General features: G+C 53.4%; 1 protein-coding gene across 18 annotated transcripts in view; it reads left to right on the top strand.

The window, feature by feature from the left end:
• Positions 1 to 13,598, top strand: part of LOC107307524 (ataxin-2-like protein) — a 119,667-nt gene that overhangs the window by 52,222 nt on the left and 53,847 nt on the right. For 14 of the 18 annotated variants that reach the window (XR_014941092.1, XM_085533349.1, XM_085533351.1 and 11 more), the window contains 5 exons: positions 150 to 227; positions 513 to 559; positions 3,820 to 4,010; positions 10,300 to 10,354; positions 12,860 to 13,006. Coding sequence is in view for 17 of the 18 variants with exons in the window: in XM_085533349.1 (XP_085389475.1) it covers positions 150 to 227; positions 513 to 559; positions 3,820 to 4,010; positions 10,300 to 10,354; positions 12,860 to 13,006 (518 nt within the window). In the remaining variant the exon portion in view is untranslated. The remainder of the gene's footprint in view (positions 1 to 149; positions 228 to 512; positions 560 to 3,819; positions 4,011 to 10,299; positions 10,355 to 12,859; positions 13,007 to 13,598) is intronic. The other 4 variants (XM_085533347.1, XM_085533342.1, XM_085533357.1 and 1 more) reach the window with 2 other exon arrangements.

Here is a 13,598-nt window from a genome sequence, read left to right as displayed (position 1 = left end):
ATGGGGTTATATGGGGTTATATGGGGTTATATGGGGTTATATGGGGGTATATGGGGTTATATGGGGTTATATGGGGTTATATGGGGTTATATGGGGTTATATGGGGTTATATGGGGTTATATGGGGTTATATGGGGTCTTCCTGTTTAGGTCCCACCCCTGAAGCTTCAGACCCCCCCCAAGACGGCGGACGAGAAAACAACGACCCCCCCCGGACCAACGGCAAAGGTCAGTGACCCCATAGAACCCCATATATCCCATACACCCCATATAACCCCATATAATCCCATATAATCCCATATAACCCCATATAACCCCATATAACCCCATATAATCCCATATAACCCCATATAACCCCATGTAATCCCATATAACTCCATATAATCCCATATAATCCCATATAACCCCATATAACCCCATATAATCCCATATAACCCCATATAACCCCATATAACCCCATATAATCCCATATAACCCCATATATCCCATATAATCCCATATAATCCCCTATAGCGCTGCTACCACTGGAGGAGCTGCGACAGTTCGGGGCTCAGTTCAAGGTGGGTTTAATGGGGTCCCTATAGGGTCTATGGGGTCTCTATGGGGTTATGGGGTCCCTATAGGGTCTATGGGGTCTCTATGGGGTTATGGGGTCCCTATGGGGTTATGGGGTCCCTATACGGTCCCTATGGGGTTATGGAATCCCTAGGGGGTTATGGGGTCTCTATGGGGTCTCTATGGGGTTATGGGGTCTCTATGGGGTCCCTATGGGGTTGGGGGTCTCTATGGGGTCTCTATGGGGTTATGGGGTCTCTATGGGGTCCCTATGGGGTCTCTATGGGGTTCCCATGGGGTTATGGTGTCTCTATGGGTCTCTATGAGGTCCCTATGGGGTCTCTGTGGGGTCCCTATGGGATTATGGTGTCTCTATGGGGTCCCTATGCGGTTTCTATGGGGTCCCTATGGGGTTATGGGGTCTCTATGGGGTTATGGGGTCCCTATGGGGTTATGGGGTCTCTATGGGGTCTCTATGGGGTCCCTATAGAGTTATGGGGTCCCTATGGGGTCTCTATGGGGTTATGGGGTCTCTATGGGTCTCTATGGGGTCCATATGGGGTTATGGGGTCCCTATGGGGTCCCTATGGGGCTCTATTGGGGTTGGGTGTCCCTATGGGGTCCCTATGGGTTATGGGGTCCCTATGGGGTCTCTATGGGCTTATGGGGTCCCTATGGGGTCCCTATGGGGTTATGGGGTCCCTATGGGGTCTCTATGGGGTCCCTATGGGGTCTCTATGGGGTCCCTATGGGGTCTCTATGGGGTTATGGGGTCCATATGGGGTCTCTATGGGGCTGGGGGTCTCTATGGGGTCCCTATGGGGTACCTATGGGGTCCCTATGGGGTTATGGGGTCCCTATGGGGTCTCTATGGGGTTCCTATGGGGTTGGGGGTCTCTATGGGGTTATGGGGTCCCTATGGGGTTATGGGGTCCCTATGGGGTCCCTATGGGGTTATGGGGTCCCTATGGGGTCTCTATGGGGTCCCTATAGAGTTATGGGGTCCCTATGGGGTCTCTATGGGGTTATGGGGTCCCTATGGGGTCCCTATGGGGTTATGGGGTCCCTATAGGGTCTCTATGGGCTCCCTATGGGGTTATGGGGTCTCTATGGGGTCTCTATGGGGTCTCTATGGGGTTATGGGGTCCCTATAGGGTCTCTATGGGCTCCCTATGGGGTTATGGGGTCTCTATGGGGTCTCTATGGGGTCTCTATGGGGTTGGGGTTCTCTATGGTGTCCCTAAGGGGTTATGGGGTCCCTATGGGATCTCTATGGGGCTGGGGCTCTCTATAGGGTCTCTATGGGGTCTCTATGGGGTTATGGGGTCTCTGTGGGGTCCCTATGGGGTTATGGGGTCCCTATAGGGTCTATGGGGTCTCTATGGGGTCTCTATGGGGTTATGGGGTCTCTATGGGGTCTCTATTGGGGTTGGGGGTCTCTATGGGGTCTCTATGGGGCTGGGGGTCTCTATAGGGTCTCTATGGGGTCTCTATGGGGTTATGGGGTCCATATGGGGTCCCTATGGGGTTATGGGGTCCCTATGGGGTTGGGGGTCTCTATGTGTTATTAATGGGGTCTCTATGGGTTATTAATGGGGTCTCTATGGGGTCTCGGGGTCTCTATGGGGTCTCTATAGGGTCTCTATGGGGTCTATGGGGTCTCTATGGGGTCTCTATGGGTCTCTATAGGTCTCTATGGTGTATTAATGGGGTCTCTATGGGGTCTCTGTGGGTCTCTATGGGGTCTCTATGGGTCTTTGGGATCTCTATGGGTCTCTATGGGTCTCTATGGGATCTCTATGGGTCTCTATGGGGTCTCTATGGGTCTCTATGGGTCTTTGGGATCTCTATGGGTCTCTATGGGTCTCTATGGGTCTCTATGGGATCTCTATGGGTCTCTATGGGTCTCTATGGGTCTCTATGGGATCTCTATGGGTCTCTATGGGTCTCTATGGGTCTCTATGGGTCTCTATGGGTCTCTATGGGTCTTTGGGATCTCTATGGGTCTCTATGGGTCTCTATGGGTCTCTATGGGATCTCTATGGGTCTCTATGGGTCTCTATGGGGCTCTATGGGTCTCTATGGGTCTTTGGGGTCTCTATGGGTCTCTATGGGTCTCTATGGGGTCTCTATGGGTCTCTATGGGATCTCTATGGGGCTCTATGGGGTCTCTATGGGTCTCTATGGGATCTCTATGGGTCTCTATGGGTCTCTATGGGGTCTCTGGGTCCATATGGGGTCCCTGTGGGGTTATGGGGTCCCTATGGGGTTATGGGGTCCCTATGGGGTCTCTATAGGGGTTGGGGGTCTCTATGGGGTCTCTATAGGTCTCTATGGGTTATTAATGGGGTCTCTATGGGGTCTATGGGGTCTCTATATGTTATTAATGGGGTCTCTATGGGGTCTCTATAGGTCTCTATGGGGTCTCTATGGGGTATTAATGGGGTCTCTATGGGGTCTCTATGGGTCTCTATGGGGTCTATGGGGTCTCTATGTGTTATTAATGGGGTCTCTATGGGGTCTCTGTGGGTCTCTATGGGGTCTCTATGGGTCTCTATGGGGTCTCTATGGGTCTATGGGGTCTCTATGGGTTTCTATAGGTCTATGGGGTCTCTATGGGGTCTATGGAGTCTCTATGTGTTATTAATGAGGTCTCTATGGGGTCTCTATAGGGTCTCTATGGGGTCTCTATGGGGTCTCTATGGGGTCTCTATGGGGTTATGGGGTCTCTATGGGGTCTATGGGGTCTCTATGGGGTATTAATGGGGTCTCTGTGTGTTATTAATGGGGTCTCTATGGGGTCTATGGGGTCTCTATGGGGTCTCTATGGGGTTGGGGTTCTCTATGGTGTCCCTAAGGGGTTATGGGGTCCCTATGGGATCTCTATGGGGCTGGGGCTCTCTATAGGGTCTCTATGGGGTCTCTATGGGGTTATGGGGTCTCTGTGGGGTCCCTATGGGGTTATGGGGTCCCTATAGGGTCTATGGGGTCTCTATGGGGTCTCTGGGGTTATGGGGTCCCTATGGGTCTCTATTGGGGTTGGGGGTCTCTATGGGGTCTCTATGGGGCTGGGGGTCTCTATAGGGTCTCTATGGGGTCTCTATGGGGTTATGGGGTCCATATGGGGTCCCTATGGGGTTATGGGGTCCCTATGGGGTTGGGGGTCTCTATGTGTTATTAATGGGGTCTCTATGGGTTATTAATGGGGTCTCTATGGGGTCTCTCCCCACACTGACCCCCCCCATTTTCTCCCCCCCCCCCACAGCTCCACTCCCCCCCCACCCCCCCCTCCCCCTCTCCCCCTCCTCCCCCCATGTCCCCCCCCCCCCCCAAGATGGCGGCCGACCCCAAACGTTCCCCCCCCCCCCCCGACCCTATAAACCCCCCCAGCCCCTCCCCCCCCACCCCCCCCCCAGCCCAGGATCCAGCCCGACCCCAAGACGGAGCCGTCCTGGAGTGAGTACATGGAAAATACCCCAAAATCCAACTTTTTACACCCAAATTTCACCCCATTAACACCATTGACCCTATAGACCCCATAGACCCTATTAACCCTATTAGAGTCCATTGATCCCATTGGAGTCCATTGATCCCATAGACCCTATTAGCCCTATTGGAACCCATTGATCCCATTGGAACCCATTGATCCCATAGACCCCATAGACCCCATTGACCCTATTAACCCTATTGGCCCCATTAACCCCATTGGAGTCCATTGACCCCATTGACCCCATAGACCCTATAGACCCCATAGACCCCATTAACCCCATTGGAGTCCATTGATCCCATAGACCCCATAGATCCCATAGACCCCATTAACCCCCATTGGCCCCATAGACCCCACAGACCCCACAGACCCCATAGACCCCATTGACCCCATAGACCCTATTAACCCCCATAGACCCCATTGGAGTCCATTGGAGTCCATTGATCCCATTGATCCCATTGACCCTATTAACCCTATAGACCCTATTAATCCTATTGACCCCATAGACCCCATTAACCCCATTGGAACCCATTGATCCCATTGGAACCCATTGACCCCATAGACCCCATTGACCCTATTGGAACCCATTAACCCCATTAACCCTATAGACCCCATTAACCCCATTGGAGTCCATTGGAGTCCATTGATCCCATTGGAACCCATTGACCCTATTGATCCCATTGGAACCCATTGACCCTATTGATCCCATTGACCCTATTAACCCTATTGGCCCCATTGATCTCCATTGGAAGCCATTGACCCCATAGCCCTCATAGCCCCCATTGACCCCATAGACCCCATTGACCCTATTAGCCCTATTGGAACCCATTGACCCCATAGACCCCATTAACCCTATTGGAGTCCATTGATCCCATTGGAACCCATTGACCCCATTGGCCCTATTGACCCTATTAACCCTATTGACCCCATTGGAACCCATTGACCCCATAGACCCCATTAACCCCCATAGACCCCATTGGAATCCATTGGAGTCCATTGATCCCATTGGAACCCATTGACCCCATAGACCCCATAGACCCCATTGACCCTATTGGAACCCATTAACCCCATTAACCCCCATTGGCCCCATAGACCCCACAGACCCCACAGACCCCATAGACCCCATAGACCCCATAGACCCTATTAACCCCCATAGACCCCATTGGAGTCCATTGGAGTCCATTGATCTCCATTGGAAGCCATTAACCCCATTGGAGTCCATTGATCCCATTGGAACCCATTGATCCCATTGACCCTATTGATCCCATAGACCCTATTAACCCTATTGGCCCCATTAACCCCATTGGAGTCCATTGACCCTATTGACCCCATAGACCCCATTAACCCCATTGGAGTCCATTGATCCCATAGACCCCATTGACCCCATAGACCCCATAGATCCCATAGACCCCATAGACCCCATAGATCCCATTGACCCCATAGACCCCATTAACCCCATAGACCCTATTAACCCCATAGACCTCATAGACCCTATTAACCCCCATAGACCCCATTGGAATCCATTGGAGTCCATTGATCCCATTGGAACCCATTGATCCCATAGACCCCATTGACCCTATTGACCCTATTAACCCTATTAGTGTCCATTGATCTCCATTGGAAGCCATTGACCCCATTGGCCCTATTGACCCCATAGACCCTATTAACCCTATTAGAGTCCATTGATCTCCATTGGAAGCCATTAACCCCATTGGAGTCCATTGAACCCATTGACCCTATTAACCCTATTGGCCCCATAGACCCCATTAACCCCATTGGAGTCCATTGATCCCATAGACCCCATTGACCCTATTAACCCTATTGATCCCATTGGAACCCATTGACCCCATTGACCCCATAGACCCTATTAACCCTATTGGAGTCCATTGATCCCATTGGAACCCATTGACCCCATAGACCATATTGACCCTATTGGCCCCATTGACCCCATTGACCCCATAGACCCCATTAACCCCATTGGAGTCCATTGATCCCATAGACCCCATAGACCCCATTGACCCCATTGACCCCATTGGCCCCATTGACCCTATTAGCCCTATTGACCCCATAGACCCTATTGGCCCCATTGGAACCCATTGACCCCATAGACCCCATTAACCCCATTGGAGTCCATTGATCCCATTAACCCCATTGACCCCATTGACCCCACTGATCCCATAGACCCCATAGACCCCATTGGCCCCGTAGACCCCATTCACCCCATAGATCCCCATAGACCCCATAGTCCCCATTGACCCCATAGACCCCATAGACCCCATTGACCCCATTGATCCCATAGCCCCCATTGACCCTATTAACCCCATTAACCCCATAGACCCCATAGCCCCCATTGACCCCATAGGCCCCATTGACCCCATAGACCCCACTGACCCCATAGACCCCATTGACCCTATTGACCCCATAGACCCTATTAACCCCATTGGCCCCATAGACCCTATTAACCCCCATAGACCCCATTGGAATCCATTGGAGTCCATTAACCCCATTGGAGTCCATTGAACCCATTGACCCTATTAACCCTATTAACCCTATTGATCCCATTGGAACCCATTGACCCCATAGACCCCATAGACCCCATAGACCCCATTAACCCCCATAGACCCCATTGGAATCCATTGGAGTCCATTGATCCCATTGGAACCCATTGATCCCATAGACCCCATTGACCCTATTGACCCTATTAACCCTATTGATCCCATTGGAACCCATTGACCCCATAGACCCCATAGACCCTATTGGAACCCATTAACCCCATTGACCCTATAGACCCCATTAACCCCATTGGAGTCCATTGGAGTCCATTGATCCCATTGGAACCCATTGATCCCATTGACCCTATTAACCCTATTGGCCCCATTGACCCCATTGACCCCATTGGAGTCCATTGATCCCATTGGAACCCATTGATCCCATAGACCCCATTAACCCCATTGACCCTATTAACCCTATTGACCCCATTGACCCTATTGACCCCATAGACCCCATTGACCCCATAGACCCCATAGACCCTATTAACCCCCATAGACCCCATTGGAATCCATTGGAGTCCATTGATCCCATTGGAACCCATTGATCCCATAGACCCCATTGACCCTATTGACCCTATTAACCCTATTGATCCCATTGGAACCCATTGACCCCATTGACCCCATTAACCCCATAGACCCTATAGACCCCATAGACCCCATTAACCCCATTGGAGTCCATTGATCCCATAGACCCCATTGACCCCATAGACCCCATAGACCCCATAGCCGCCATTGATCCCATTAACCCCATAGACCCCATAGACCCCATTAACCCCATAGCCCCCATAGACCCCATTAACCCCATAACCCCATAGACCCCATTGACCCCATAGACCCCATTAACCCCATAACCCCATAGACCCCATAGACCCCATAACCCCATAGACCCCATTGACCCCATAGACCCTATTAACCCCATTGGAGCCCATTGGAGTCCATTGGAGTCCATTGATCCCATTGGAGTCCATTGAACCCATTGACCCTATTAACCCTATTGGCCCCATAGACCCCATTAACCCCATTGGAGTCCATTGATCCCATAGACCCCATTGATCCCATTGACCCTATTAACCCTATTGATCCCATTGGAACCCATGGACCCCATTGACCCCATAGACCCTATTAACCCCATTGGAGTCCATTGATCCCATTGACCCCATTGACCCCATTGGCCCCATTGACCCTATTAGCCCTATTGACCCCATAGACCCTATTGGCCCCATTGACCCCATAGACCCCATAGACCCCATAGCCCCCATTGCCCCCATAGACCCCATAGACCCCATAGCCCCCATTGACCCCATAGACCCCATAGCCCCTATTAACCCCATAGCCCCCATAGCCCCCATAGACCCCATTAACCCCATTAACCCCATAGCCCCCATAGACCCCATTAACCCCATAGCCCCCATAGCCCCCATAGACCCCATAGCCCCCATTAACCCCATAGACCCCATAACCCCATAGACCCCATAGCCCCCATAGACCCCATTAACCCCATAGACCCCATAGACCCCATTGACCCCATTAACCCCATAGACCCCATTGACCCCATTAACCCCATTGACCCCATAGACCCCATAGACCCCATAGCCCCAATTTACCCCATAGACCCCATAGACCCCCATTGGCCCCATAGACCCCATATCCCCCATAGACCCCATAGCCCCCATAGACCCCATTAACCCCATAGACCCCATAACCCCATAGACCCCATAGCCCCCATAGACCCCATAACCCCATAGACCCCATAACCCCATAGACCCCATAGCCCCCATAGACCCCATAACCCCATAGACCCCATAGCCCCCATAGCCCCCATAGACCCCATTAACCCCATAACCCCATAGACCCCATAGACCCCATTGACCCCATTGACCCCATAGACCCCATTGACCCCATAGACCCTATTAACCCCATTGACCCCATTGACCCCATAGATCCCATAGCCCCCATTGACCCCATAGACCCCATAGCCCCTATTAACCCCATAGACCCCATAGACCCCATAGACCCCATAGACCCCATTAACCCCATAGACCCCATTGACTCCATTGACCCCATTAACCCCATAGACCCCATAGACCCCATTGACCCCATAGACCCCATTAACCCCATATCCCCCCACTCACCCTATAGCCCCCATAGACCCCATAGACCCCATTGGCCCCATAGACCCCATTGACCCCATAGACCCCATAGCCCCCATAGACCCCATAGACCCTATTAACCCCATTGACCCCATAGACCCCATTGACCCCATAGACCCCATTGACCCCATAGACCCCATAGCCCCCATAGACCCCATTAACCCCATATCCCCCCACTCACCCTATAGACCCCATAGGCCCCATAGACCCCATAGACCCCATAGACCCCATTGACCCCATAGACCCCATAGCCCCCATAGACCCCATAGACCCCATAGACCCCATTAACCCCATAGACCCCATAGACCCCATATACCCCACTGACCCCATAGACCCCATAGCCCCCATAGACCCCATAGCCCCCATTGATCCCATAGCCCCCATTGACCCTATTAACCCCATTGACCCCATAGACCCCATAGCCCCCATAGACCCCATTGGCCCCATAGACCCCATTGACCCCATAGACCCCATAGACCCCATAGACCCCATTGACCCCATTAACCCCATAGACCCCATAGACCCCATTGACCCCACAGATCCCATAGATCCCATAGACCCCATAGACCCCATAGACCCCATAGACCCCATAGACCCCATAACCCCATAGACCCCATAGACCCCATAGCCCCCATAGACCCCATAGACCCCATAGACCCCATAGACCCCATTGACCCCATAGACCCCATTGATCCCATAGACCCCATAGACCCCATTGACCCCATAGACCCCATAGACCCCATTAACCCCATAGACCCCATTAACCCCATAGACCCCATAGACCCCATTGACCCCATAGACCCCATAGCCCCCCACTCACCCCATAGACCCCATAGACCCTATTAACCCCATTAACCCCATAGCCCCCATAGACCCCATAGACCCCATTGACCCCATAGACCCCATTAACCCCATATCCCCCCACTCACCCTATAGACCCCATAGCCCCCATAGACCCCATAGACCCCATTAACCCCATAGACCCCATTAACCCCATAGACCCCATAGACCCCATAGCCCCCATTGATCCCATAGCCCCCATTGACCCTATTAACCCCATTGACCACATAGACCCCATAGACCCCATAGACCCCATTGACCCCATATACCCCATTGACCCCATAGACCCCATTAACCCCATATCCCCCCACTCACCCTATAGACCCCATAGACCCCATAGACCCCATAGACCCCATAGACCCCATAGACCCCATTAACCCCATAGACCCCATTAACCCCATAGACCCCATAGACCCCATAGACCCCATAGACCCCATTGACCCCATAGACCCCATAGACCCCATAGCCCCCCACTCACCCCATAGACCCCATAGACCCTATTAACCCCATTAACCCCATAGACCCCATAGACCCCATAGACCCCATTGACCCCATAGACCCCATATCCCCCCACTCACCCCATAGACCCCATTAACCCCATAGACCCCATTGACCCCATAGACCCCATTAACCCCATTGACCCCATAGGCCCCATAGCCCCCATAGACCCTATTAACCCCATAGATTCTATGGGGTAACTGAATGTATTCCTATGGCAGGAAGGCCCGACGATCCACCCTGAACCCCAACGCCAAGGAGTTCAACCCCTGCCGGGTAATTAACGCCTGCATTAATTAATGGGGGTTAATTGGGGCTTCGTTAGGGGGGCAGTTAATTGGGGGGGCCGCCATCTTGGTTATGGGGCCACCATCTTGGTTATGGGGCCGCCATCTTGGTTATGGGGCGGCCATCTTGTATCTAGGGCGGCCATCTTGTATCTAGGGTGGCCATCTTGTATCTAGGGTGGCCATCTTGGTTATGGGGCGGCCATCTTGGTTGTAGGGCCGCCATCTTGGTTATGGGGCCGCCATCTTAGTTATTGGGCGGCCATCTTGGTTATGGGGCGGCCATCTTGGTTATGGGGCGGCCATCTTGGTTGTAGGGCTGCCATCTTGGTTATTGGGCGGCCATCTTGGTTATGGGGCCGCCATCTTGGTTATGGGGCCGCCATCTTGGTTATGGGGCGGCCATCTTGTATCTAGGGTGGCCATCTTGTATCTAGGGCGGCCATCTTGGTTGTAGGGCCGCCATCTTAGTTATTGGGCAGCCATCTTGGTTATGGGGCCGCCATCTTGGTTATGGGGCGGCCATCTTGGTTGTAGGGCAGCCATGTTGGTTATGGGGCGGCCATCTTGGTTATGGGGCGGCCATCTTGGTTATGGGGCAGCCATCTTGGTTATGGGGCGGCCATCTTGGTTATAGGGCAGCCATCTTGGTTATGGGGTGGCCATCTTGGTTGTGGGGCGGCCATGTTGATTATGGGGCGGCCATGTTGGTTGTGGGGCGGCCATCTTGGTTACGGGGCAGCCATCTTGGTTGTAGGGCGGCCATCTTGGTTATGGGCGGCCATCTTGGTTATTGGGCAGCCATCTTGGTTATGGGGCGGCCATCTTGGTTATGGGGCGGCCATCTTGGTTGTGGGGCGGCCATCTTGGTTATGGGGCGGCCATCTTGGTTGTGGGGCGGCCATCTTGGTTATGGGGCGGCCATCTTGGTTGTAGGGCAGCCATGTTGGTTCTAGGGCGGCCATCTTGTATCTATGGCGGCCATCTTGTATCTAGGGCGGCCATCTTGGTTCTAGGGCGGCCATCTTGGTTCTAGGGCGGCCATCTTGGTTCTAGGGCGGCCATCTTGGTTGTATGGCGGCCATCTTGGTTGTAGGGCCGCCATCTTGTTTGTTGGCCGCCATCTTGGTTGTAGGGCGGCCATCTTGATTATAGGGCGGCCATGTTGGTTGTAGGGCCGCCATGTTGGTTCTAGGGCGGCCATCTTGATTGTGGGTCTGCTATGTTGGTTATTGGTCAGCCATCTTGGTTCTGGGGCGGCCATCTTGATTATGGGGCGGCCATCTTGGTTCTAGGGCAGCCATCTTGGTTGTGGGCCCCCATAGTCCGTAGAGGGCGGCCATCTTGGTTGTAGGGCGGCCATCTTGTTTGTTGACCGCCATCTTGGTTGTAGGGCGGCCATCTTGATTATAGGGCGGCCATCTTGGTTGTAGGGCGGCCATCTTGGTTGTTGGCTGCCATCTTGATTATAGGGCCGGCATCTTGGTTGTAGGGCAGCCATGTTGGTTGTAGGGCCGCCATGTTGGTTCTAGGGCGGCCATCTTGTATCTATGGCGGCCATCTTGTATCTAGGGCGGCCATCTTGGTTCTGGGGCGGCCATCTTGGTTATAGGGCGGCCATGTTGGTTGTACGGCGGCCATCTTGGTTGTATGGCGGCCATCTTGTTTGTTGACCGCCATCTTGGTTGTAGGGCGGCCATCTTGATTATAGGGCGGCCATCTTGGTTGTAGGGCCGCCATCTTGTTTGTTGGCCGCCATCTTGTTTGTTGGCCGCCATCTTGGTTGTAGGGTGGCCATCTTGGTTCTAGGGTTCTATGTTGATTATTGGGCGGCCATCTTGGTTCTAGGGCGGCCATCTTGGTTGTAGGGCGGCCATCTTGGTTGTTGGCTGCCATCTTGATTATAGGGCCGCCATCTTGGTTGTAGGGCAGCCATGTTGGTTGTAGGGCCGCCATGTTGGTTGTAGGGCGGCCATCTTGGTTCTAGGGTTCTATGTTGATTATTGGGCGGCCATCTTGGTTCTAGGGCGGCCATCTTGGTTGTATGGCGGCCATCTTGATTATAGGGCGGCCATCTTGGTTGTAGGGCGGCCATCTTGGTTGTACGGCGGCCATCTTGGTTGTAGGGCGGCCATCTTGGTTGTAGGGCAGCCATGTTGGTTGTAGGGCCGCCATGTTGGTTATGGGGCGGCCATCTTGGTTATGGGGCTGCCATGTTGGTTATGGGGCGGCCATCTTGGTTGTAGGGCCGCCATCTTGTTTGTTGGCCGCCATCTTGGTTGTAGGGCGGCCATCTTGATTATAGGGCGGCCATGTTGGTTCTAGGGCGGCCATCTTGGTTCTAGGGCGGCCATCTTGGTTCTAGGGCGGCCATCTTGATTATAGGGCGGCCATCTTGGTTGTAGGGCGGCCATCTTGGTTGTAGGGCGGCCATCTTTATGGCCGGCCCTACCTTATTATTGTCTCCCCCCTTTCCCCCCTCCCCCCCCCCCAGCCTAAAGGTGCCCCTCCCCCCTCCCCCTCCCCAGCCCCTCCCCCCCCCCCACCTCGAAGCTCCGCCCCTCCCCCCCCTCCCCCTCCTCCTCCCCCCCACAGCTCCGTGCCCATCTTCGGACCCCTCCTGCCCTACCTGCACCTACAGGTAAGTCTCTGCCCCATAGATCTCAGCCTGACCCATAGAGCTGCCCCATAGATCTCAGTCTGCCCCATAGATCTCAGTCTGCCCCATAGATCTCGGCCTGACCCATAGAGCTGCCCCATAGATCTCAGTCTGACCCATAGATTTGACCCATAGATCTCATCTGACCCATAGATCTGCCCCATAGATTTGCCCCATAGATCTCATGTGCCCCATAGATCTCAGTCTGCCCCATAGATCTCGGTCTGACCCATAGAGCTGCCCCATAGATCTCAGTCTGTCCCATAGATCTCAGCCTGACCCATAGAGCTGCCCCATAGATCTCAGTCTGCCCCATAGATCTCAGTCTGCCCCATAGATCTCGGTCTGCCCCATAGATCTCGGCCTGACCCATAGAGCTGCCCCATAGATCTCAGTCTGCCCCATAGATCTCAGTCTGTCCCATAGATCTCAGTCTGCCCCATAGATCTCGGTCTGCCCCATAGATTTACCCTATAGATCTAATAAATCGCATAGATTTGCCCCATAGATCTCAGTCTACCCCATAGATTTGACCCATAGATCTCAGTCTGCCCCATAGATCTCAGTCTGCCCC

Source organism: Coturnix japonica, unplaced genomic scaffold (genome assembly GCF_054131305.1).
Source record: "Coturnix japonica strain WE unplaced genomic scaffold, WE-NBRP24 Scf058, whole genome shotgun sequence".
Lineage (NCBI taxonomy): Eukaryota > Metazoa > Chordata > Aves > Galliformes > Phasianidae > Coturnix > Coturnix japonica.
This window is presented reverse-complemented; position numbering and strand designations above follow the sequence as displayed.